This window comes from Coccomyxa subellipsoidea, assembly GCF_000258705.1.
Source record: "Coccomyxa subellipsoidea C-169, whole genome shotgun sequence".
Lineage (NCBI taxonomy): Eukaryota > Viridiplantae > Chlorophyta > Trebouxiophyceae > Coccomyxaceae > Coccomyxa > Coccomyxa subellipsoidea.
Window position 1 is genome coordinate 938,759 of NW_005178021.1, and position 24,960 is coordinate 963,718.

Below are 24,960 nucleotides of genomic sequence, written 5' to 3' on the forward strand. Positions count from 1 at the left end.
CCAATCCTTCAAATTGGATTTATGCAGCCTTTTCCGAGCTGGATTTTGCCCCATGATGCCCGTAGGTGCAATCCTGAGCAACGTCATCACATCTACATAGCCCCCTGCAGTACCATGCATGCGCATACTCTGCCGCAGCTGGCGGCTATACCTGAGTGCCACTGTGGACGTCCACTGTCGACAGTGTACACATGTGCCTGCCAGTGCATACTATGTATAAATATTAGTATTCACATGGGTGGGTGAAAAGCTAAACCAGACGTACCTGATACAGAGCTCGGTAGCACCAATTGGTTGCAACTAGTGCACCGGTACTACATACTGCCTGCCTGCCATAGCACAGTACTGTCACAGTACTGCACACGGTGTGCTACATCATGTAGCGGCTATGATACTATCATAGCTAGTAGCGGCGCTACTAAGTGTGCTACATAGCAGCGCTACTTAGTCCTACTGCTATGACTCATACCAGCTTCCTAACATGGGAATTTATAACGCTCTGTGTAGGAGTTTGGCAGCCTTTGCATACAGGTTGTCTGCAGACGCACCTTTGCCTCTTCGCAAAAAAAGCGTGAAATACCGTAGTACTGATAATAGCTAATGCCAGCGGGTTCACATGCACCCGCAATATGTTGATCAATGCTGACTGCCAGTGTGAAGTAACACTCAGTATGTACTAGTTAAATCCATATTTACACAGAGAGGATTGGATCAGCAACATTAAGGTGGCGGCTACAGACATCCACTACACATCAGGAATAACATCATATGTCAACATAACCTGAGAAGTCTGAGATCATTTTCATCCGGACGACACCATCAATCCTGTAAGAGCTTCTTGTACTTGTGTTTGTAATGCAGCGCATGACACAAAAGCCCTTTCCCTCAGATAAATCTATCCGGAATGCACATCCGCACCCTTGGACAAAGGTCGCTCATGTTATGCTCACGTCCAGGAAGTCTCCTGTCTGCATCATCAAAGGGAAGATCTCAGCTAGTCGCCATCACAGAGATGTAAGCCGCAATGATTGCAAAAGGAGAATACCGGTAAGGGAATTGAGGAACATACCTGGAAGTTGAGTTGTTTGAGCGTCTTGTTGTCATCTTGGCCACCCCGAGTGGAATGCGTCGCGCCCACCTAATAAGCAGCAGCATCTTCAAGTCCCTTCCGAGCATCTCTTGGTGGCGGACTGCCAGCAGAGCATGATGCTGAGCATAAAAACAAGCACGGGCAGTGACATCATGGCGCACCACTCGCATTACATTGCGGCCCCTCTTGTCTGGATATACCAAGGCGAATTCAAGGCGGGCGGTGCTTCTACGCGCTGCAGGCTGGACTTCCTTCACCAGATCCGTGAGCTCCCTCAGCGTTGCATCAGGCCATGTGTACATCTGGACCTCATCTTTGGGCTCCTGCCCTCTTCTCGCATAGTCCTCCAGCCTGTGGTGACCTCCAAACTGCAAACAGCAAACCCTTGTCAACTTACTGCATTACAGTCTGAAACCATATTCAGCGATATTTCTCTGCCCAATGAGTCCAAATAGCGCGCTGCGCTTTTCATACCTGAGGAAACACTCTGATCAGCATAGGACAGACCTGCAAATCATACCGAGATGTCAGCCAAAGATCTGAGGGTGACACAGTAATCTAAACAGAATCCAATAAATGAAGTCCAAACTGGTTAGGCAGCACCTTCTCTCTATCTATCTCAGGTAATGCAGGAGCACTGGGGGGCGGTGGCAAAGCCGAAGAGGCTTGACTTGGACGCTGCATTGGTGCTGCATGCTGTGCATACGACATCATACAGAAAAGCTTCTGATTTCTGATCACGCTTCAGTTGCTTAGGACCCTCCTTACTGTGATGACCAAGTCGAAGATCACTTCTGTGACTGAAAGACACCGCTTTAAACCAGCATCATCTTCATGGCTCAGCCGATCAATGGGTATTTGAAGGCGACTTCTGAATTTGTAGGAGAATATATTTCTATAGGAACGAAGAAAGAATGCATGTTGCCAGGCAGTCCACAATCGCTGGCCATACTAACACCAATTTTGGGACGGCTGATCTATCAAACACACCCTGCATCGTTGTTTCTGTAAGAATCTCCGTAAAAGTTTGCCAATCTCAAATACATCGCCAAGATGAGTTGGGAAGAGAACGAGGATTTCCTGCCTTCGGAAAACCAGGCCCCTGCATCACGCAATGCTGCTCCTGCACTGAATCCCAACGCATTCAGCTTCAATCCTGGCGCGTCAACATTCAGTCCCACCTTTGCTGCAGCTTTAGCAGCGCCGTCCCCAGTCCTTCAGGCTCCCGCTCCAGCCTCAGTGCGTCCTGCAGCTGCCTCCTTTCAGCATCAGCCTGCTGACGCCCCACAGACGGCGCCTCCTGCAGCTTCGCACGCCATAACAAATGGTGTGGCGCCCATGGACGAGGACGTTCCGGCAGATGGAGCAGGCAGGAGTACAAGGGAAGAGATGGGTAAGCTGACAGGATTCCTTTGGGGAACACTTTGTGATACAGGCAGAGTGAGGTGGAAGGAGAGGATCGAAACGTTATTTGGATATCGGCTATTGTGGCTCGAGGCCCGAGGTCTTGATGGCCAGGCCGAGTGACAGGCGTGGTTGAACTCCTTTGATGTCTTATCAAACCAGCCCAAGCGTCAACCTAGTTCAATGCTTGCATCAATATGCACATGCGAATCACCAGGAATGGAATTGATGCCAGCTTATGCCTATGCAGCAGAGGTGGAGAGTGCTGCAGAGGTTGACAGCGCGGCTGAAGCTGTGAAGAATTTGGCAGTATCTCCATCACGGCCAGCGCCTGCTAGCTCAGAGGCCTCTCCCAACAAAGGGAGAGCCGTGGATCATGACGAGGACGATGAACAGGAAGAGGATCAGGAGGCGCGCAACAAAGAGCTGCAGCGGATACACGAGGAGCTGCAGAAGGCCGACAACAGGTGCAATTGCACTTTCTGATGACATGTGGATCTTCAGCAGAATGCACTTGATCAAATGCACGCAGCGGTCGGATGACGCCGTTGCTTTTACTTGCAGGGAACACATGAACATCGTGTTCATTGGGCATGTAGACGCGGGAAAATCCACAACTGGAGGGCAGATTCTCTATCTCACGGTATGCCAGATAACTTGATGCTCGAATCCTGTTCTATGTTTGTCCCTGGCTTGATGATGACTGCGGCAGATGTGTGGTGTATGATGCGGCATGTCATGCTGTGTCAGGGAGGAGTGGATGAGCGGACGATCCAGAAGTATGAGAAGTGAGTTGTCATCTCTCAATTATCATCTATACTCCCTGTTGCTGCATTATAGAAACTCACATGTTTCTTGCATCAAAGCATGAGTGGAAGTCAGCCCTTGCTGATCTGTGATCATGGTCACCACGCAGGGAGGCAAAGGACAAGAACAGGGAGAGTTGGTACATGGCATATATCATGGACACCAACGAGGAGGAGAGGGCAAAGGGAAAGACAGTGGAGGTCGGCCGTGCACTCTTCATGACGAAGAAGAAGCGCTACACCATCCTCGATGCGCCTGGACACAAGAACTACGTGCCCAACATGATATCTGGCGCATCCCAGGCGGATGTGGGTGTGCTCGTGGTCTCTGCAAGGAAGGTGAGGGGTGCTCTTTTTCCCAGCAAAATATTAGCTTGCATGGGTTGGGTTGTACCCACCCCGGGAAACAAATGAAATTTATTTGGGAGGTTTGTTCTTTTATGAAGCAGTATTGTGTGGGTTACAGGCAGAGTTTGAGGCAGGCTTTGAGCGTGGTGGGCAGACCAGGGAGCATGCGCAGCTTGCAAAGACGCTCGGAGTTGCAAAGCTGATTGTCACGGTACAGTCTTCTTGCTGCTCAGACATTATGACTCCCTGAGCTTATGAGGCAAAAATTTATGAGGCGCAGTGTTTTCCATGGGATGTTGCCTTCCACAGCCCCAGGTGTGCTACTCTGCAGATCAACAAGATGGATGACCCTTCCATCATCACCCCTGATGGCAAGTGGTCTGAGGAGCGATACAAGGAGATTGTGACAAAACTTGGGGGCTTTCTCAAGACTTGCGGGTACAGGGAGAAGGATGTAATATACCTCCCCATGTCTGGCCTGCTGGGGCTCAACATCAAGGACCCAGTGCCAGAGAAGACGTGTCCATGGTACAAGGTATGCTTCAGACACCCTCTTCAGGGTTTGTGAAAGTTCACCTGTGTGGCTGTACTGGTACAGGATGGTTGCGGTCATCTGACCGCTGAAGTGGTTTGTGAAGGGCCGCACCCTGTTCCAAGTCCTGGATGATGTGGAGCCGCTGCCGCGCGACCCCCTGGCGCCTTTCAGGATGTCGGTGATCGACAGGTACAAGGACATGGGCACCATCGCCATGGGCAAGAGCGAGGCCGGCCTCGTGCGCAAAGGAGACCGCCTCTATGTCATGCCGAACAAGTAAGTCGTGACGCGAGCGCAAATTGCCCTAGCCATGGCACTTGATTGTTGATTGTGTTTGCCAGCAAATTGCTGAAATCCATAAGATCGGCGGCAGGCTGGTATCTGTTCCCTTCCTGTAGCTCGCTCTCACTTTTGGCAGGAGATGCTTGCCTTCTGCCCATCTGAAATATGTCTTAGCTCTTCATGCCACTGATCCGCTGCCTGCCTGCAGGGCGCCAGTGACGGTGACCACCATCTACCGCGATGACGATGAGGTGCAGGCAGCGCTGGGGGGCGAGAACCTGCGCCTGCGCCTGAGCGGTGTTGACGAAGATGACATCGCTCCCGGCTTTGTGATCTGCTCTCGCAATGCCCCCGTCCCCTGCGTCACCTACTTTGACGCGCAGCTGCAGGTAAGGGGGAAGCTGCTGCAATTTGCAAGGTGACATTTGATCAGAAGCAGTTGGGTGCTGAACCTCTGAACGTGTGCCTTGCCAGATCCTGGATTTGCTAGAGCACAAGGCGGTCTTCACATCAGGCTACAAGGCCATCCTCCATCTGCACTCTCTGGTGGAGGAGTGTGAGATCACCACTCTTTTCCACCAGATTGACATGAAGATCAAGGACCCCAAGTTGAACAAGAAAAAGGTGTGTCCGCACTCCTACATGCTTGGGTGGTGAAGGCGATTCCGGATTTAAGCTGTCTGCGACACCCACACCCCAGCGGCCTTCGCCTTCCTGGAAAGCTCACTCATGAAATACTGTGCTGCGCTGCAGGTCAAGTTTGCCAAGAGCGGCAGCGCAGTGGTGGTGCGGATCGAGGTGGAGAAGCCTATTTCCGCGGAGCTGTTCAAGAATGTGCCGCAGCTGGGCCGCTTCACTTTGCGAGACGAGGGCCGCACAATTGCCATCGGCAAGATCATCAAATTGCCGAAATCCTTGAAGGAGACTGCTGCAGAGGCAAAGTGAGCCTCCGTGCATTAAGAAGCAGCACCAAGGTGCAAGGGGCATTTTCACCTGTGCAATTCCTGCCATCGGTGGGCTGTGTGTACATTAGTCATTCATGTCAAACCTTTGCATTGCCATCTGGCCCAGGGTCTGATTAAGGGGCACTGCTTGCTTCAACCTAGCGTCGAGTTCAAAATTTTGAGCGCGCCGTCATCATTCATGTGATAAAACTCACAGTGTTTGGTGTGTCATGACAATAAGGACCATACAGCGATGTTATGCATCTTTATGTAACGTACAGATCCAGGTGAGGGGCGTCTGTACTGGGCACATGTGTCTCGGAGACAGTCACTGCCAGTGGAAATATGTCCGAAGCGTTGGGCCTGTACAGTGTGAGTCACATTCCTGTGATGCTTGCTGATCTCAGAGGGCATCGTATGTCAGTGGTATTAGCCGGCAGAGAGGTGTTCGACTATAAATTAGAAGTCATACTGTACTCTAAAATTAAATTTGACCACAACACTCCTCTGGCCTGTTGTGCTGACTCACCATCAGTAAAACTGGCAGATGAGGTCCAGCAATCTTGACAGCTTTCATCAGCTTTAAAAACAAGAAACCATTCATAATCACGAGGCAAAATGTTGAGATCCTTGCGCTACCAGTGTTGCCACGTGTTACAACAAGGCGGTCTAACTACGACACGACGATCGCGGCAAAGAAGCATGGCAGTCAGATCTCAGGGTGGCGAACAGGTGCAATTCACTTTGCATCAAAATGAATGTGATGAGGGGTTGGAATTTTTGCAGTTTTGATCGCATAGTACATCTAACATCTCCTAGAAATACACCTGCGTGAAATCTTCCATGGTTGGCATTACAGGTGTTCACTATAGTGGGTCGCGGGCGTGTCGGTGCTGCGCTTGCAGAAATGGGGAAAGACGATGTCAGTTATCTCTTTCTATACAGACAGTCTTCTAAAGGCGAGGCATGTGCCTTATCACCCTTTCTGAAGGGCACTGGATTGTTTCCTCGCAGGTATTGGTAGGTAGGGGGGGAAGAATCCCAGAAGGTCCGCAAGGGCCTGTCATTGTTTGTACCAGAAATGATGCTCTTGACGATGTGGTGTCCATGACACCGCCTGACAGAAAAAAGGGTGAGTCAAATCTAGTATGGGCAGGGGAATGTTTTGCTGATTTGCGGTCTATGCAGAGCCTCACAATGGCCTTGCATGCGCAGACCTTGTCTTCATTCAGAATGGCATGCTACAGCCATGGCTAGATGGGCAAGGGCTTGGAGACAACACACAGGCGCGGCACGCATGTTGATCGTTCTTACAGCTGTAGCACTCAATGGCTGCCAGTGGCTTGGTACCTCACCAAGCATGACAGTGATCGCTGATGCTCTTCATGGAACAGGTCCTAGTGTACTTTGCGGTTGCAAAGAAGGGAGAGGCCCCTCTTGATGGCAAGACTGACCTCAATCCAGAGGGCTTGACTGCTGCATGGGGTATTCATGCTGAGGCAGTGGCTGAGCGGCTGAAGGCAAATGGCTTGAGCTGCAGCACGCCGGACAGACCGGAGTTTGACAAAGCAATGCTGGAAAAGCTGATTTGGATCAGGTAATATGCTGCTGTATCGGCTGCATCGATGTCTTACAGATATCTCAGATGCGGTTTTGCTTGCCTCATTAATACATACACTGGCAGTGAACAAGGTCCTCACCACAGCCCACAATGTTGTTGATTGCAAATGGGTTCACTTCTGATGCATGCTGTGCAGCGCTTACATGCTTGTTGGAGCTCGCCACAGTGCCAACATTGGTGATGTTGAGAGACAGCATCGGAGCGAGGTGGGGTCTCTTATTGAGGAGCTGGGTGCTGGAGGAGCAGCTGAGCTGGGTGTAACGCTGGACAGCAATTTTGCAGAGCGCTTGCATGCGTACTCTCGCTCTGTTGCGCACTTCCCCACAGCAGTAAAAGAGTTTCAATGGAGGAATGGGTGGTTCCATGATATATCTAAGAAGGCTCTGGCAGAGGGCAGGGCAGACCCCTTCCCCACTCATACTGCATGGCTGAAGGACCTTGGAGTGGCGTGATAAAGCATTCCATGATAGATTTTACATCTGGTATGATTGCCTTTCTGTCCTTGAGAGGGCCTTAATGGAGAACTTCTTGCAATTTTCCAAAAATTCATTATGAGATCATCACAGGATTTGTCTCATGTCTTGTGTAAAAACAGTGTGTATCGTCCAAAGTAATCCTTACCCAAAGCCCCTCTTCTCTCGCTTGGGTTTCTGATCTCTCCTTTCTGCTGCACCCTTCTGGATCTGTGATCGCTTTGGAAGGACTGGCCTCAACTCTTGCACTTGCTGCTGTGCATTTCTTTCCTGCTGCTCTTGGTCGATTCTGCTGCTCCTGATTTTCGCTTCAGGAGGACCATCCATGGTCATCTGTTGGACATGCACTGCAGGCTGGGAACCCTCAGTCTCAGTGAAGGATTGGGCATCTCTACTAATTAGCCGTCGCCCAGCCTGTGCCTGCCTCTGATCAAGCTTCTTTTTTATCATCTCCCTCAGCCCGCTTGTATCTGCCATGTTCTTGCTCCTACTTTTGCTGCAAGTCAAAGAACAGAGACCTCAGCCAACCAAGGAGAACCCCTCCTGACTTCAAATTCTTGATCAAACCTGGGATTCACATGCAAATTCCTATGATGGCGATGTATTCTGCATGCATCCCACCTGATGGAGAAAGACTTGACAATGTCGAGTATGGCATCCTGCAGAGATCTCTGCAACAACTTATCCACCAGAGTCGCTATAATCGGCGGTGATGTGCCTGCAGACACACACATGTCCCCACTCCTCACCTCCAAGCCAAACAGTCTGTTTGGAGGATGAATGCCCCACTAGGCAGCTTCTCATCAAATGTCTCCGACTAGGCTCGGGAATGTGAGCTGTTGCGCACCTGTGAACATCTCCCAGTGCTCAGCAATGGCAATGGTTTCTTCGCCAGACATGCCAGATAGGATCACGAGCCTGGGCAGAGGCTCTTCAACCACCGTGTGACCCTCCACCCTCAACCTGTCCAAGTCCCCTTGGCAGACGGCCTCCTGTACTGTGCCTTTTAACATGTCCCGGGTGCAGTGGGACACCGAAAATTCGGGCTCCATCTGCTGCATCCATGCCGCCACTGTGTCCCCATCTGCTTTACTGAAGCCAACCAGGAGCATACCCTGCGCACCACTGCTGAGTTCTTATAGCTAAAGAGGAGTTCCCTGATGAACAAGCTCAAATATACAGCGTGGTCTTGCGTCCTGGCGTGTACGCACCCTGGGTCCAACACCCACCGATGACTGCTTCAGATCTGTGATCTGCGCAGATCGAATGCCACTAGCATTGCGAATTCTCAGCTCGGGCATGTGCAGAACTCTTGATTGCGCCTGCAGAACGAATTAGTATATCAGCAGATGACTTCTCCTTGTCTTCAAGTGAAGCCCTGCTTTATTTTTATTGGTTGTGACGTTGATTTGACAGCATGATACAACATTGGTTCACCTGCTTTTTGGAAAAGCGGTTGCCAAGGTAAGATCTCGATGGAAGCTTAAGAAAGCTGGGATTAGGAAGAGCAATTCCGGTGTTCAGTGCAGAAGGGAAGCCAAGTATCCCAATTTCTGAAAGTGCGGCAGCCATGACGGCCCCCCTTCCCACCTACCTGTTTATACCTTCAATAATGGTAAGTACCCCCAGGATCCATCTGCCTGGAGGCAAGTCTGACGAAAGTTTTGGGGTGGGAGTCACGTGGGTCTTGCATGAATGCCATGTGGCCACGTGGGGAGTGACTAAGGCAACAAAATGGATCCAAATTAGGAACATATCGTAAGGGAGCGCAGGATTTTGGTTGAGGCGTCCTCACAATGAGAAGGCCAAACGACCTGCTGCGATGGTGACGATGGGGACCAAGATGCCCTTCCCTGAGGAGCTGGAGCTCCACTCCTTCCTCGATCTCAACCTGCCCGTCACGGACCTGGACCCGTTCACGGCGCACACTGACTGGCTCAATACCCTTCCGAGCCCAAATCATTCTGCAGACGTCAGCGAGAACAGTCTGAACGGAAGTGGTTCTTCGCACTATCCGTTCGACGACCTCTTCGTGACGACGGACACCTTCCCCGTGGGCTCCAAGCACGAAATACCGGCTGCCGAGTCCCCCGCTAGGATCGTGGACTTCCCCTTGATCCCTGCGCAGGCGAGCAACCCGCCAAATAATTGTAACATCAAGCTCATCGGATCGGATGGAACGATCTCTCGCTATCACCTACTTTAGACACGTCGTGCGTTCGGTGGGGTTTTCATCGTGCAAGGTTTTGCTATGCCGAAGCTCAGTATGGATCGATGGGACCGCTGCCATGTTGAAAAGACATTACTTCCTGCGTTTAGGTGAAAGGGTCACGCAAATTTTAGAATCCTTGCGCAAAAGATGTCCTATTCAAATTCTTAAAAGTTAGTGTAGTGGAGTAGTGTGTCCTGTTGTGCTTTGGATAATTTGTTCAAGCATTGGGGGGGCCTGAGTGAGATCTTGATGACTGTGAGAATGACTGTGGTGCAGGGCCTGAAGAAGGAGGCCAAATCCAACTCGAATGCCAGCAGGGGCAGTGCAGACGGGAGCGCAGGGACAACACCCAAGCCCAAGGGCCATCGCACAGCCGCTGCCATGGAAAGAAACAGGCGGGGCGCCCGCAAATTTAGGGAGCGCCAGAGTGAGTGGCTCATACCTGTTTTCACATCCTCTCTGAAGTTTGTGGAAGAAAATAGTTTACGACAATGGCAGTGTCTGCGCTGCAGAGCAAAAGTTTATGGACCTGACGAATCGCGTGGAGATGCTGGAGACAGAGCTGATCGCGATGAAGCTCTGTAAGCTCAAGATGGAGGCCGACAAGACGCAGGTGGAGCTGCACGCAAAGCAGATGGAGAAGACGCTGAGTGCCTTGCAGGCCGCGCACAGCTCTGAGGAACACCAGGTGAGCGCAGCGTCAGCAGCCTGTGCTCCTCACCAACATTCATTACATTGTTACTCCGGGTCCACCTCATTTAGACTGTGCGGTGCTATGGGTGGTGAAGGCAATGTATCTGGGCCAATGAGTCCCCTACAGCAGTCTGCGCTGTGGCTCAGGGGGATGACGCGGCGGAGGAGTTGGGATCACATGCGGTGACGAACGGCAGCGACAGTGTCTACATCTCAGTGCCTGACAGCAGCCCGATGCCGGCCGACATGCACACCATCAAGGGCCTATCCTACACACAGGCGTTTGGGATCTACAAGGTGATATCTGTTGTTTGCGTGAAATTGCTCCTTGCATTCGAGGGTGATTGCAAGCATGAACGATGTAGAGCATGCGCTGTGAGTCTGACCACTCGGCATGCCTATGCAGAGTTACGTGGCTGCACTGCGGCAGTGTCTGTCTGAGTTGGAGCAGGACAGTGCCAGTCAGGCTTCCCTGCAGAGAGTTGGAACCCTCGTCCATGACCTGGTAAGCCCTTTCTAAGGGGCAAGCACACAGTTGCTTTCTGGTGCAAACACACATCTGCTTTCTGGTGAAAACATTGTTGCTCTGAGTATGGGCAATTGTGGGTGCTGAGGTGTGGCTGATCATTGCAGACGGTGTTCGCATCGAGGATGCAGGCGACCAGCACAGTCCCCCTGTGGCAACTCTACCACAAGCAGGAGTGCTGTCTGGACCCCACAACCTCCTTTGAGTTTGAGCGTGACCTACTGGTGCGAAGGCACCCCTCCTGCCTGATTCCCCTGCACATTGCTTTGATGCAGGGCTTTTAGGTGTGCGCCAGATGTCGGCTAGGTCACTGCAGCAGGGTGTGACGTGCAAGAGGGTGCCTGCAGAGCACGCTGGACTTGGGCGACGACCAGAGGGCGGCGCTGGTGGCTGCGCAGAGGCGCTACCGCGGCGCGCTGCGAGCCCTGGCCAAGGAGCGCGCCACCATCAACGCTGCCATGGCCGCTGCAGCCGCGCCCGGCAAGGACGGCCTGAAGAAGGTATCCCTTTAACTCTGCCCTCAGATCTCAGTGCAGAGCAGCAGCTCCTTTCTGCTGCAACTTGTGGAGCATGAAGGGCCATAGCACCTGGGGCCAGTGTCTGCTACTTGCAGAGAATGGCGCAGAGGAAAGCATGTCCATGGGATCCTGATGGGTGTGCATGGCTTGGCAGGCGCACGAGGCCATGTGGGCGCTGAAGGGCAGCCTTGCCAAGGAGCCCAGGTACACGGAGGCGTTCCTGAGCGCCTGCATGCGCGCGCTGATGCCGCTGCAGACTGCCAAGCTCATCGTGGCCTTCTTCCCGCGCACTGTGTGGCCCGATTTCAGCACCATCTGCGCTAGCATAGCGCTGGACGCCGGTGACAACAGCGTTCTGGACGGCCCCGTCTGACCACTTGACATTCTTTACCATACATCTCAAGAAGTCTCAGCTTTGAGCTGGCAGTCGCAGAACCAGTGTGCTTCTTGGCAAGAACAGCCCTCAATTCATTGGATATGACAGGCCAGCAGCAGGGAATGGTGGAGCACATAGCAAGAGTTTGGGACTGCAAGCAAGAATGCAATTCTGTGCTTCGATCCTCGCAATGTGATGCAAACTGTTTGCTTGCATCCTGCTGGATCCATCCTGCATCTTGCAGACATACTTTGTTTGTGCCTCTTCTGGTTGCTACGCGCCTCTGTTGGGTTCTGTCCCTCATCCCTCTGCCCTGATGGGTGTAGGGTGTAGGAAGGTGCACTTCCTATGGTACAGGTCAATGGTATTTTGACAGTGGTGCACTACAGGAGCATGTCATCTTGGTTATCATGCCGTGTTCTGGGCTGCTTTTTGCAAACAAAGGACCTGGGTGTTGCAATCGTCAGCGAGTTGGCTGACCTGCTTATCCAAGGGATGACAAAGGAGGACATGTACATATTGCTAAAGCATTTCAGGGAACAGTAACTGCTAGTTGGAAGAGAGTGTATCATATGCAGAACCTGGCGACCTGTCAACCTGCACGAAACCTGCAGGCTGGGTTTGTTGGCGATTGAAGCTTGATAATCTTTTTGAGAGGGGCAGTATGTGCTATCAAAAGCTTTGTCAAGGCGTGTGCTCGTAAAAGCAGCATTTCATGGTGCACATTTGGTGTTTGCCAACTTGCAATGTGCACATTTCTTCGGCAACTATTTCCTCAAGATATGATTGAAGGTTGCAACCAATTGGGAGCCATGCATCTACCGCTGGAGGGTCATTTCCAGGTTGTTATACACTATGGTCCAGAGGGTGGGCATGTATGTTGACCTTTCTTGTAACATGTAAATATGCAACACTTTTCAACCAAAACTTTCCATTGTCCAGAATACCCCTTACAGAATATCAGTCAATTAGAACCGCACTATCTTCTCAAGAAACTCTTACAATAGATCCCCCAAGCAATCCATGACGTCAGCTTTTGCTGGTGCCCCTGTCAGACTAACACAATGTCCCAAAAGAACGTGATCATTGTGAGTAATTCCTAGGTGTACAAATTTCTACTGATGATGCATCTTCCTGTCGTGGCAGTTTAGTACAGGTGCTACATGCTTGCAAACAAGCTACACTGCTACAACCACTGGACCCCCAAACTAATACATTTCTTGAACATGTTTGACGTCACCACCGGTCATGCGTGTTATCATGTCAATGCATCTAAAACAGACAAAAGAAGCAGGATCTAACACACTGTACTTTAACAAGAATCCACCATCTCAAGTAAAGTTGGTCCTAAGATGATTGACTCTTTGTTGCCCAACCCCGGCATGCCCCGCATCAACAGAATGTGGGTCTCAGGCTCTCAACACATGAACAGCAGCAATCAAGCACTGGGTTTGTCGAGCTGCAAGGGGTACTGGCACGGCCGTATGCTGCTAAGCTGTAAACTGGTTCCCTTGGCATGCATTCTCCTCATGCAAATGCATCTAAATTCAGGTACAGATCAGGGTAAAAACGGCTCCGGTTTGCTCTCCTGCAAGAACGACATCCCGATCAGATTCTCACACCACGTCACAGCATAATTTATTGGACACAACTTTATTGGGGTGCGGCACTACAGGGGCTGGAAAAAAAAGCTTCGAACTGGAGTTTGCACCCTGGGACCTGTACCTTAGTTGACATTGAGATCTTGTCGAGGTAGGCCAGGGCCTGGTCCTTGAATGCAGCAATTGTCTTGTACTTGACCAGTTCGTGAGGCAGGTTGCGCAGAGCACGGGCCAGCTCCCATGCCTGTATGCAGCATCACCCTGAAGCTTTAAATACTGCAGATAACTCCATTAATGCCCAGGGACGACCTGCAGGCCACCTTGCCAGACAGTGAGGAATACAGAAGTGAGATCACCTTGTGGGGTTTGTCCTCGAAGGTGTCAAGCTTGTGCATGTGTGTGCGGATGGTGAACAGGATGGCCCGCGTCTTGGGGAAGCGTGACAGCGTCTCGCGCTCACATCTGGTCTGCAGCCGCTCCCCAGCATTCTGGATTGTGATGGGCTCCTGCACCAGCACATAGGTTTTTTAAATTCGCCTGAACGTGATTCGAGGGACACAAAAAGCACCAAATTTTATGTATTTTGGCAAGTAACACACTTTGACTCACATTCAACAAATTTGACGCAGCACTCACCGTCTCGCCCCACACTTTGTTGTTGATGATCTCCCCAGCATTAGCTGCCAGGATGTTTTCCTCAACAAGCGGTTGGAAGAGCTCTGGGTTGTCGGAGATCTGCACATGCGCCGAGGCATACTGTCAGAATAAGGGGTAAGCACATGGTAGGTCAAGGTATGAATATATAGAGGACCCTCTTGGACAAACAATTTCATTATTGACTCTGCAGCAAATTCTCACCGTCCAGTTAGCCCGGTAGAAGGGCTTGTTGGGAGCGATGCGGCTCATGAAGTTGCTAACGGGCTTCAAGATCTCGCCATTGAAGATTGGTACAGGCTCATGGATCCGCCTGCGCAGGATGCATAGCAGCTCAATGCGTGGAACAGCAGAGTCCATGATGATATCCAAGCTCAAACTTTGAGGAGTCACGAGTCTGCCTGTTGCAGAGTACCAACTCACCTCAAGTCCATGCCGATCTTCTCCAAAAGGCTCCATCTCTGCGGAAAGAGCACTGCGCCACTTACAAATCGCAGCGTTCCCTGGTCGTCCGTGGTCATCAGGCACAGGTCCTCCTGCAGCAGCAACACACTTGATCAATTGCATGCACAGCAGCTGGGCTTAAGCTCTTGTGAACAACATGGCAGCCTGCCCAATGATGGGCCTGAGCTTCTGCAGCCAATGAAGTTACACCATAAATGAAATCAATCCTCGACATCATGTCTGCTCCAACTTATGTCCTCAAGCGGATTCCCACTGACCTGCACAAGCAGAGCTGACGCTTCCAAGGGGTCCAGCGTTGGGTCGGCAAGGTTCCAGACATCGCCGGTGGAATGATTGATCAGCACATCGCCATCCCTTGTGAAACGGTCTGGGAATCGCTTGGGCAGGAAGTCTGCCAGGAGCTCCAGCATCTCAGCATTTGCAGCCTCAGCCTGTATGAACAGGACAAAAATCAGCCAACCTGCTGGCCATACTGCAGTGGGTACAGTGCGCCGGGCTGTTCACGAATTCGTGCCCCCTTTGCAGGGTTTTGCAGGCAAGCATCGGCAATAATTGGCCCCACCCCCGGTAAGCTGACCAGGACAATGTCCCTCTTCTCCTTCATGAGCGTGCGGCGCAGGGCCATCTCCTCCTCATAGTGCTCGTCAATCTCGATCCAGTCCATGGGATGCATCGGTTCGAGGCCCATGGTCATTTTATACTTCCCCTGCTCCAGACAACACTGGAATTTGTCAGAAGGTGTTGCATGGCACAAAGTGACAGGGACCTGACAAGAAGAGCCCCACCTAGGCGACTTGGACGTTTGAAGGAAGGATTGCTAATCACCTGATAGTTTGGGGCACTGAAGGGCGTGTACTCAAAGACATCGTGGGAGAAATGGCGTGTGGGGGCCTCCATGGTAGGGGCAGCAGAGCGCAGGAGTCCTTTCGTGCCATTCACCAGCCTCATGATGGGGCACTTGCTGTTGGCATTGCTCTTGCCTTGCTGCGATGTGGAGACGGCACCCAAGTGGCATCTGACAGAAGCACCGCAATATGACCGCGCTCTAGGAGGGGCAGCCTGCACAAGCACCCTCTGGAAGTTGAAACTGGTCATCTCCACCCGACATTGTCAGAGTCAATCCCAGCCTTCAAGGCAGACTGCAACAAGTGTTTTGGCACTCTCACACCATCTCCATAAGATTTTCCTCCAGTTTTTTAAATTTCTGCGTAGCATATGCATAGACCAAGCTTCGAGAAAGGTCGACCGCCTCGTCTGAGTGTGCTCCTCCAACGGGATCGCAACCGGCTCAAACTTCATATTTGCACTACAGTCGAACTTGGTAAGCATCAATTGGTAAAGATACGTGTCAAAGCTGTTTCAAGACAACTGATAACAAGGCCCGCCTTCTCAAACCACAATCCCGTAGTCCTCCGTCACTTCGTCAGCTGTCTTCAGATAAGGATTACCGTGGGGCCAATTTGTGCCTTCACGGTTTTATCAAATATATTCAAACAAAGACTGTGGACAGGTCCACTCACCTGACTTCCAGTAGGCAGTGTGACCTGCGACATCATCACCATCCCCGACAGCTCCCAGGGCGTTCCTTGGTCACCACCACAGGCTCGGTGATCGATATGGCACCTGGAAGCAGGACTGTACCAGTAAGTCGTGCTAGGGGTGTCTCTTTGAGTAGGATTGACGATGGCGTTTGCGTTGCTTCCAAAGCAATTAGCTAAACGCACATGGTTGATTTTTCACCCTGGAAATCCACGTGGGCTCCCCGTGATGTCCACAGCTTGCCAGCGGGGCGCCTGCTGAAATCGGTGCCGTAGAAACAGTACACCCTGCACTGCCAGAGTATGTGCCAGCAGGCCACATGCCAGTGCACTGCCATGACAGTGTGCATGCCACTGGCGGGGGGGCCTGCATGCCTGCACCCGCGGGTGACTCGATGGAAGTTCTAAAAAGCGCCTTGAAGGCGCACTGCGATGGCATGTGGGGGCCACATATGTGGAGCATAGGCATGTCGCATGTGGCGATCATCATGATCATGGTTGATATATACATCAACCTCTGCATATACTATAGTACAGTGGATGCACTACTGCATGGCATGCCATACATTGCATGTCACGATCACTGCTGCCACCGTGGCCAGCTGGCATACCACGGCAACAATGTCGTACTGTGCCTGCAGGGGTCTAATTACCATTGATGGCGTGAGATTCCTTGTCTTCTGGCATCTCGTCGTATAAGAGCTTAATGGCTTCCCAAACACAAAAGTTCCGCTCCAGACCAATCACCTCCGGTGTCTGCTTGGTGTCGTACATCAGCAGCTGATATAGCACAAATGCAGCATCATTAATTGCAAGGATTGCAGCTGCTGGATCAGTCTGTGACTGTGAACCATTAGTGCTGTTCGACCAATGGAAAAGAGTGGGCTATGCATACATGCTCAAGCTTGTCCATTTGGTAGATGAGATTTCAATAGCAGTTTTAGCCTGCTTGAGTCTATGTTGCTGCTCTTTCGACATATGGGTTTCGCAACTGCCACATTCCAGCTAGCCCAGCTGGTGCAGGAACTCATCATTGAGACCCCCTGGTTCAGCATGCTCATCATGACGCACACGACCCCTCCAATACTGGGCCCCATGAGCAGCTGCACCATGTGAGTCGCCCACGTGCGCCATCACCATGTACCAACAGCAAGTGCTCCAGGGTTGACAAAAGCCTGCAGAACAAATCACACAGCACAAATCACTTGCATGATTTCAAAACAGGAACACGGCTCCCTCCAGCAAGTGCTGAGCTGTCCAGCAACAAGACTGCCAATGCATCCTTAAAGAGCTGGAGCATAAATGGAAGTTTGCAGACAAAATCACGACAAGGCGCAGGCCATGCATACCTTGTAGTCCCACTTCGTCTCCAGCGCAAATGGCTCGGATATGCTTGTGCCTTCAGCAGTGACCTTTGCAATCTGGAACTTGTTGGTGGTCTGCTTGTCCCTGTAGTAGCAAACCTGCAAAGCACCACAGAGACAATGCCTTTAGGACTTACCGACACAGCAATGGCCTTGGGATGCCTGAAATGTTTTGGGTGTGAAAGGCGGACCGTGGCCATACCCTCAGTCCCTCGTGAAGGAGCTGTGTGGCCTCCTCCTCACTCATGTCTGGACGGTGCCTCTCACGGAATAGGGGGCGTGCCAGCATCTGTCCAAAGCCTGCCAACAACACCGGGCCTGTTCAGCAAGTGATGGCCTTTGCCAGGAACCACAATTTCTCTGTCAAGAGCATATGATGGGAAAAAGCTCTGACATCGCCGGGATGAACCTGTTGCGATGTGGTCATCTGAGTAGTGCACGCCAAGCATGGTGATGGTACCAAGAAATGGCTTCCCATCTTGCAAGCCTCCCACCACCAAGGAATTCCACAGTGGGTCCATCCTGTTCCAGCCAACGCTTGCTTCAACATCTTTTAACCTAAGTCTGCATACCGTAGGCACGAGATTGTCTAAGCACTGCACAGGGATATCATGTGTGTTGATCAGCGAAGCAGCACACTTGGATCGGCGGTTGTAGAGGACACGCGACAGGTAGGCATAGATCTCCTTGGGCGACAGCTTTGCGCCATCATCGGCGCAGAAGTCCTCGTTCGAGAGCTCGTCCAACAGCGTCAGGATGTACTGGAAATCCGATAGCTCGCCACCAGCCCCAATGATGGTCTGCTCATTCACCTTGCGAAGTCTCTCAAAAGACTTGTAGCGCTTTGTGGACCCGTATGAACCTGCGATGCAGCCAAGCGCATATTGAATCAAGCAGAGCTTTTCAACTGCTGAGTCTCCTGAACAAACTTCTTAAATCCGGAGGCTCACCACTGTCAGCATACAAGGGTATGACACAAACAAAAGTATGACAGGAAAACGCCTTACCCAGCGTGTCAGCCGCCAGCAGCACTCCATCCCTGTACGTCACGCCTAGAACAGACGTCCCTGTGACATATGGTGACCTGCATCACCCAATTTCACTACTGAGAGCCCTCCGAGGATGAACAAGGACGGGCCCACAAGCCCCAGAAAGTAATGGCTAATCAGAATCTGTGAGATCTGCAAAGCGCAATATGAAGCAAATTTCATGAAATTTGGCTGATGAGAGGCCTTCAAACAAAGCACTTCAGGTTGGGGCCATCAAACAGGTGGAGGACCGCACGTGGTATGTTTCGTGGGATCGTGCCCTCCTATCGAAGCCGCTACAGCTTTAGGATCCACCATGAATGGCGCTGCGCCGCTCAAAGGCTGTTGCACAGATGGCCTGCTGGATACATCTGCATAATCAGGCACGTACTGGGCAAGCGAAGGGCCAGTGCAGCCTGGTCCCAACGCGGGATTGTGACTGGTGGGACGTGGATACATTTTATCGCGATTTCTTCCCTCAAACACGAGAGGACGCAAGGAAACGCGAGAGGAAGCAAGGATTTTGCCATGTAATAGGGTTCACCCTCTCTCGCTGTGGCTAGCTAGGTCTTTCTATAGGTCTTTCCTCAGCTTCTCGCAGGTCTGCTTCTCGTGTCAGGCTGAAAGATTTCTTACTTAGAACTTGTTTATGCCGGGTGCAACTGGAATTGCAAAACTTTGATGTATCCGCTCCCTTTTCGGGCTTCTATGTAGTGACGCTCATAAATTGGTGTTCTGTTTTTCTGTTGGCCCATCTGATGGGGAAGAAACGATACGTGAAGCGAACCCCTAAGGCGAATACTGAGGCAGATGGAATTGGCCCCATAAAGCTATCTCTTGCAGCTTCGAGCTCATTTTACGAGAGAGCTCCATTGGCAGGTATTTATACATCATATGTTGCTGCAACCACTTGTAGTCCCACTTCCACAATGTTCTGACCGACAGTGTCATGTTCTGCAGACTGTCCGGCATCACCAGAAGATCCTGAGGATTATAGCACTGACGGGGCCACAACCACCCTCTTGTTGGTGAGACACTGAAAAGTCTATTCTCACGCTGCTTAAACACTGAGAGCTCTGGGCGTGAGACTGATGAGAGGTGCCGTGCCAACCAGGATGATGGCGCAGTCTTGGATCGCTTGGTTGCCTGGTTTAGGGAAGGCAGCGACGGTGACACCAAGGCCACCCTGGGCTTTCCACCAAGCCTTTCCAAGAGTCAACGGGCGATTGTGCATAGCCGGGTGCAGTCCATTGGCCTCGGCTCGCTGCAGTCCGTGAGCGCGGGAATAGGAGATGATCGCTTCATCTCAATACATCGCAGTGGGGATGAGGGGCAGGGCCGCCTAGTCCAGCTGACGGCCGCCCAGCAGCACAAATCCTTCTGGATATATAGATGGGCCAAAGGGGCCGGGATTCTGGTCAGCCGGGACGAGGTGTCAGAAATGCTACTGAGCAATGCGCTCACTCCACAGCTGGAGCAGCTGTGGAAGGAGGGCAGTTCACAGCAGAAGCTCATCATCAAGCTGTGCGAAGCAATTGTGGAGGGCGATGCTGCAGCCATGAAGGTACTTTGATGAGCCCTTAGCACGTGTCTGGCAAACTGGCCTCCTGCCTGATTTGCGGGGCCATGCAACTAGAGCTGAGTGAGGCTGACTTGCACACGAGATCCAACATTGCTTGAAAAATCTCGCACTTCCATCAATCGAGGAAAATGACATCCAATGCTGCAGGAATTGCTTGCATCGGATGAAGTTCTGGCGACTGTGCGGTCTAGCAATTTTGACCTGCTGTCGGGCAAGGGCATACTGCACTGCGCAGCAAGGGAGGGGCACTTGAACATCATAGAGATGCTGCTCGAGGCTGGAGCCCCAATCAATGCCCAGGACGGCCATGGCTTGACTACTCTGCAGGTATTTGAAATTGAATTCTGATGTGTTGCCGGCAGCTCATTTGATTGACTCTGGGACAATTGTCTGCCACTCCTGCCTAGTTTTGCTGTCTCATGTTTCCCAGGTGACGCGTCAACATCCAGAACAATGTGAGGCAGAGAGCTTACTGCTGCGTTCTGGGGCCTTAGATACTTTCCCGAATGACGTTCCAGTGCTCTTATGCTCAATAAGCAAAGATGAGATGTGAAGATCTGATGACGTCCCTTATGTCAAAACACGATGGAAGTATTATCACAAAGGAAAGGTGAGGCTCTTTCTTCTTTGCAGTTCTGCTATAGATGCCTTGACACATGTGCACAACACCAGTCTCTTGCTAACAAGAGGTGGTGCTTCACAGGGTTGTGGAGTAGGTGAACAGAATGCAATCATAGCACGCCTCGGAATTACGGTCATTGTATTACCCTTTTCCTCTTCGGTTTTGATGTAAATACATACACGGGTCTGTATTGTGAAATCTGGAACCCTCAATTTGCAACATTGTCATGATGTTGGTTGCTTTTTAAACATTCTGACCCAATGATCTCAGGAGCAATGGGTATCCTATAAGTGTTCCAGCAACTTCGTTCGTCCTATGATTATAACATGCCCATTTAAGAGAAAACAGCAGGAAGATCATCGAAACTGCAACTACAGATACTCAGACTTTCCGAACGGCTAAAACCGCCATGACACTTTCTGACACTCTGTTTCGATCGCTCTTTTAGTGTCATCAGTCGCAAGTTGCCTCGCTGGTAGAGAGCATCAACTGTGTGCGATGGAAGGCAAGTAAAGATCAAGCATGTCAGGGAGCGAGACTCACCCGTGAACATCCTTCTTATCAGATCTTGAGCATACGGCAGATTCCTGCATGCCAACAATGGCCCTTAATTTTGAATATTCCTGAATTTTGCCATCCTGATAGATGTGGTGAGCCCCCGCCTGCTTCAGATAAGACTGCCGATGTCAGCATTATTGGCAGCTAAACTAATTGTCAGTAATGTCCTGTGCTGGTGCACAGGTTGTTCTACGCTGTAAGTCTGCCGCTGACGGTGGTGGGAGTGGTGTACACTCTTCGCTATGTGCCTTCAAGGGGCACCAGTTGGCTTGTTAAGGTGATGTTTTTATGTGAAACTTAAAGTACTTATCTTCGTAGTACAATACACCAGCGTAGCACGAATAGTTCCTGAAAATCTCGAGCGCTCGAGCCTTGAGCTTTGTGAAGCGGATGTTGCAGGTCAACGTTGGATTTGCCTGGATCTGCGCCCTTGCAACGCTCATTTTGGTGCCGTCCGATGTTTATCATGCAATGCAGGTGATGTGCCCATATTTTGGAACAGGTTCTCTGGAATTGCACCAATTTGGTGCAGCTTTCTTACTTTATATTTCTGGTGTCTGTCTAACATGTCTGGTCCCGTACAGGGTCAACATCTGGATCTACTGAGGCAATGGTACGGTCTTTCCCTCATGGTCATTCATAACCCAGTACAGGCCAGATCTTGGCGGGAAGCAAAGGACTGTTGGGGTATGCCGTGCAGGTGGCGGATATCGTACTGGTATGGGTTCATCGCCCAGTTCACATTTTTGCCCTTCCACCAGGAGTATGTGGACTCAGGTGAGATCTTGGGATCAGACGGAAGCATGCAGCACAGGCCAGACTGAGTAAAGCGCAGGCAGAGATCGCAATCTGAGGCACGACATGCCATTCAGGAGCTTTCACCGTGTGCGGGCGACTAGGAACTGCATTGAAGAACAACTTGATATTCTATGCAGTCCTGATGGTAAGCAAATGCACATGTACAGTGTCACCACCTTTTGGCTGCTGGATCATTCTCGCTGGAGTACTTCATGTAGAGTTTGTTGACAGGCCGTTGGGGCTTTTGGGCTCGTGCTGCTCCTTATCACCGGCGAACTGGCGCCTGCAAATGTCCTTGGCTTCTGCATCGCAGCTTCAAATGCGTTCGGTCTCATAGCAGGCATTTTCTTGATGGGCTATGGCTTGGTGGCTGTACCAAGGTCAGTGCATTCCACTGGTTGCGGAAGCTCAACAACCTTGGGACACCAGAGTAGTTGCAATGGAGTCCAAGCTGGCCAGCTTCCACAACACTCTCTTTCTGTTCATGCCGTTATAGTGTTTGATACAGGCAACTGTGGAGGACAGCAAATATTCAGGATGCCCACAGTGCTTTGTGCCACAAGGCTGGGCTGCAGGCCGACAAAGCTTTGGCTGCACGCAAGTATGCAAGCAACCAACTGCCTTACCTAAATTTTGCACAGCCGAAATCTGATGGCTACCTTTCCAGTACCAGAGCAATCAGAAGAACATACGCCAGCCCTGCCTGACAGCCTTGCATAGTGATTGTGAGCTGCTCCTTGCAGGGATCTGGAGAAGACTGCAGCGCTGGTGCAAAAGGTGTCTGCCACTTTTGGTCGGCGGGATTCTCTTCGGCAATATATGGACCGCATCGAAGCCATGATCTCAAAGTCTGGTGGGTGCTGGGGATTGACTTGCCAGTATCAGCATTTACCTGTCTCCTGGCAGGAGGGCTTTTGCGTGGCAGTTGAGCTCGTGTGTGCTGGCATGTATCCCCGCCAGGCGAGGCGTCAGCTCTGGGTGCTGGTGATGTGGAGGATGGTGCTGACCTGGACTACTTTGACTTGGAGGACCTGGCGAAGCTGCGCAGGCATGTGCGCAGGGCCATCGAGGACACGCAGCGTGAGCGCGAAATTTACCATGACATCGTGCTGCAGTACTTTGAGGTGACAGTCAATTCATTTCTGGCTTGCAGCAGTTCTTCGTGAGTATGTGTGTCTTGAGAGGGGGGCGCTGATCCCCTGCATTTGTGTGAACGCATTGTGTCCCTGTGCAGGTGTCTGATGTGCTGAGCAACAGGCTGAAGAGAGGACAACCGTTTGTGTCCACCACACGGCAGCATCAATTACCCAAGGTGCTCGGGCACATAGAGTGGTGGTGGCGTTGTGTGCTGCGTGGCTGGTTGTACAGGTACGGTTGAGCGGGAGCTCTTGCCTCTATGCCTGAGATAGACTTAATATCAGTCATGCTCCGCCCAGGGTGTCACTGTGAGTTGCCCACTTCCTACAAGCCCTCAACAAGGTATCCCCAATATGGATTCTTCAAGTCGATTTGATGTTGTTTCAGGTTGCTGGCGCTTGTATTTGCTGCCCTGTCGGTTGCCATTGTGATCGCGGAGGCGACCATATCTCCATATGTGCCGAACCTATCAGTGTTCTCGCGTGCCCTGCACGCAACTTCTGGGAATGAGCTTGCAACGGAGCTGCTGACTTTCGTGTCCCTGGTCAGTTCCCAATCCTTCACCCACATGTATGGAAATCTGATGTTGCAGGATCAAAGGTGGCTAGGTTCTGCTCTGCGTGCTTCTGAGCATCTGAGTGGAGCCTCTTTCGCTGTGTGGTTCACAGGCATACCCCTGCTTGTGCGCATACTATGCCATCTTTAAGCTCGGACGCTTCTCCTTTTATCTGCTGGTGCCTGGCCATACGTCCGCATATTCCCTGCTGGCCAATGCCATGCTGATGTCCCGGTTTGCTCCTCCGTTGGCGTTCAACTTCATGGCGGGCATAGCCCTGCCACCCTCCAAGAGCTCCGGGAGAGATGTGACAGAGACGGTGCTGCTCTCCATGCTTGCCTTTGCATTAGTGTGCTGCTCCTGCAATACTGAATAAAGGGGAACCTCCATGCCTGAATTAACACTGTGGAAAGCTGATCAGAGCGCATGTCTGACAGGTGTTCTATGAGGAGTTTGGGGTTCTGATGATGCGTCAACCACTCATCGGTTGGGACTTTACCACGTACTTGCCGGCGGCCCTTGTGCCGTACATGCTCATGCTTGTCTTTAATGTGTTCAACCGCGTGGCGTCCATGTTCACTCGCTCGGACAGCATTGAGTTTGACGATGACTTTGAGACAAAGAGCGGAGCTGCTGCAAAAGGGCTGAGGCTTTTGCAAATGGAATTAGACAATCACAATGCTGGACGTCCGCTGGGCTTGACGATCACCGTCTCAGGTCAGTGTCCATTTACTTGAAGTAAATGAAGTAAAGCCATGGTTGCTAATCTGATTGCTGCAAGTACATGTCATATCACATTGTACCATCAACGACGCAGTGGCTTCAAGGCACTGCTTGTTCACTTCAGGAAGAAGCGATGGCATGCGGAGTTCTGAACCACCACAAACAGGTTCAGGATCAAAACGCTGGTGGTCTTGGGGATCAAAAGCTGGAAGCAGCTTGCTGGCAGATGAGCATTCTTCAGGGCACTCCAGTGCCCCAGCTCGAGTTTCCGCAAGCAGGTCAGTTTTAGATTTCCATGTTCTTTCCATGATTGTCACCACCTGGCTTCATGGATTATCTGCTCCACCTGGACAGGCTTATGACTGGGATTTTATCCATAGGTCAAGCGCACAGCCAGCAGGGTCATCTGGGAATGAAGACCAGGCCCTCGAGGACTTCAGGTCACCTGTCGAGTCTTCAAACAGCGACCGTCAAACTGGTGGACTGGACTCAATTTTTGCACGGAT

General features: G+C 51.4%; 7 protein-coding genes across 7 annotated transcripts; 4 read left to right on the forward strand and 3 right to left on the reverse strand.

Moving 5' to 3' along the window:
* Positions 1 to 935: 935 nt before the first annotated feature.
* Positions 936 to 1,774, reverse strand: COCSUDRAFT_20404 (Sin3 complex component; the record flags this gene model as incomplete). Its single annotated transcript, XM_005643280.1, has 5 exons — positions 936 to 968; positions 1,070 to 1,138; positions 1,252 to 1,458; positions 1,565 to 1,597; positions 1,694 to 1,774. The coding sequence occupies 5 exons, from the start codon at positions 1,772 to 1,774 to the stop codon at positions 936 to 938; spliced, it is 423 nt and encodes a 140-aa protein (XP_005643337.1).
* A 307-nt stretch (positions 1,775 to 2,081) lies between these two features.
* On the forward strand, positions 2,082 to 5,410 carry COCSUDRAFT_68202 (hypothetical protein; the record flags this gene model as incomplete). Its single annotated transcript, XM_005643281.1, has 11 exons — positions 2,082 to 2,483; positions 2,748 to 2,961; positions 3,059 to 3,137; positions 3,245 to 3,282; positions 3,411 to 3,639; positions 3,767 to 3,859; positions 3,980 to 4,183; positions 4,287 to 4,459; positions 4,674 to 4,854; positions 4,940 to 5,089; positions 5,219 to 5,410. Exons 1-11 carry the CDS (start codon positions 2,144 to 2,146, stop codon positions 5,408 to 5,410), a joined length of 1,893 nt encoding a protein of 630 aa, XP_005643338.1. The 5' UTR covers positions 2,082 to 2,143.
* Positions 5,411 to 6,038: 628 nt separating this feature from the next.
* COCSUDRAFT_26256 (hypothetical protein) lies at positions 6,039 to 9,118 on the forward strand. Its single transcript, XM_005643282.1, has 10 exons — positions 6,039 to 6,141; positions 6,269 to 6,331; positions 6,424 to 6,541; positions 6,625 to 6,695; positions 6,804 to 7,006; positions 7,167 to 7,999; positions 8,125 to 8,221; positions 8,351 to 8,618; positions 8,715 to 8,825; positions 8,941 to 9,118. Exons 1-6 carry the CDS (start codon positions 6,112 to 6,114, stop codon positions 7,480 to 7,482), a joined length of 801 nt encoding a protein of 266 aa, XP_005643339.1. The 5' UTR covers positions 6,039 to 6,111; the 3' UTR covers positions 7,483 to 7,999; positions 8,125 to 8,221; positions 8,351 to 8,618; positions 8,715 to 8,825; positions 8,941 to 9,118.
* A 207-nt stretch (positions 9,119 to 9,325) lies between these two features.
* On the forward strand, positions 9,326 to 11,825 carry COCSUDRAFT_60096 (hypothetical protein; the record flags this gene model as incomplete). Its single annotated transcript, XM_005643283.1, has 8 exons — positions 9,326 to 9,604; positions 9,992 to 10,142; positions 10,228 to 10,403; positions 10,556 to 10,705; positions 10,815 to 10,913; positions 11,042 to 11,158; positions 11,282 to 11,434; positions 11,607 to 11,825. 8 exons carry the CDS (start codon positions 9,326 to 9,328, stop codon positions 11,823 to 11,825), a joined length of 1,344 nt encoding a protein of 447 aa, XP_005643340.1.
* A 1,656-nt stretch (positions 11,826 to 13,481) lies between these two features.
* On the reverse strand, positions 13,482 to 15,242 carry COCSUDRAFT_20416 (hypothetical protein; the record flags this gene model as incomplete). The annotated part of the gene is made up of 7 exons (XM_005643284.1): positions 13,482 to 13,673; positions 13,786 to 13,932; positions 14,081 to 14,164; positions 14,288 to 14,396; positions 14,507 to 14,619; positions 14,806 to 14,979; positions 15,111 to 15,242. 7 exons carry the CDS (start codon positions 15,240 to 15,242, stop codon positions 13,482 to 13,484), a joined length of 951 nt encoding a protein of 316 aa, XP_005643341.1.
* A 1,481-nt stretch (positions 15,243 to 16,723) lies between these two features.
* On the reverse strand, positions 16,724 to 18,975 carry COCSUDRAFT_26259 (20S proteasome beta subunit, type 4). The gene is made up of 7 exons (XM_005643285.1): positions 18,735 to 18,975; positions 18,458 to 18,534; positions 18,090 to 18,312; positions 17,860 to 17,972; positions 17,653 to 17,750; positions 17,436 to 17,549; positions 16,724 to 17,261 (listed from the first exon to the last, which is right to left on the reverse strand). The coding sequence occupies exons 1-7, from the start codon at positions 18,935 to 18,937 to the stop codon at positions 17,220 to 17,222; spliced, it is 870 nt and encodes a 289-aa protein (XP_005643342.1). The 5' UTR covers positions 18,938 to 18,975; the 3' UTR covers positions 16,724 to 17,219.
* A 944-nt stretch (positions 18,976 to 19,919) lies between these two features.
* Positions 19,920 to 24,468, forward strand: COCSUDRAFT_45246 (hypothetical protein; the record flags this gene model as incomplete). The annotated part of the gene is made up of 14 exons (XM_005643286.1): positions 19,920 to 20,042; positions 20,208 to 20,387; positions 21,328 to 21,332; positions 21,424 to 21,517; positions 21,825 to 21,853; positions 21,941 to 22,017; positions 22,113 to 22,183; positions 22,270 to 22,418; positions 22,782 to 22,891; positions 22,999 to 23,162; positions 23,273 to 23,406; positions 23,563 to 23,719; positions 23,844 to 24,050; positions 24,169 to 24,468. The coding sequence occupies 14 exons, from the start codon at positions 19,920 to 19,922 to the stop codon at positions 24,466 to 24,468; spliced, it is 1,800 nt and encodes a 599-aa protein (XP_005643343.1).
* Positions 24,469 to 24,960: the final 492 nt, after the last annotated feature.

Excerpts from the sequence above, each read along its gene's own strand:
- COCSUDRAFT_26259 (XM_005643285.1), bottom strand. The coding sequence starts at position 18,937 with ATGTATCCACGTCCCACCAGTCACAATCCCGCGTTGGGACCAGGCTGC. Across the intron at positions 18,535-18,734 it reads GATCCCACGAAACATACCAC|GTCACCATATGTCACAGGGA; the intron begins GTGCGGTCCTCC and ends TGGGTGATGCAG. Across the intron at positions 17,550-17,652 it reads TCCTTCACGAGGGACTGAGG|GTTTGCTACTACAGGGACAA; the intron begins GTATGGCCACGG and ends GGTGCTTTGCAG.
- COCSUDRAFT_26256 (XM_005643282.1), top strand. The coding sequence starts at position 6,112 with ATGGCAGTCAGATCTCAGGGTGGCGAACAG. Across the intron at positions 6,332-6,423 it reads CAGAAATGGGGAAAGACGAT|GTATTGGTAGGTAGGGGGGG; the intron begins GTCAGTTATCTC and ends GTTTCCTCGCAG. Across the intron at positions 7,007-7,166 it reads GAAAAGCTGATTTGGATCAG|CGCTTACATGCTTGTTGGAG; the intron begins GTAATATGCTGC and ends CATGCTGTGCAG.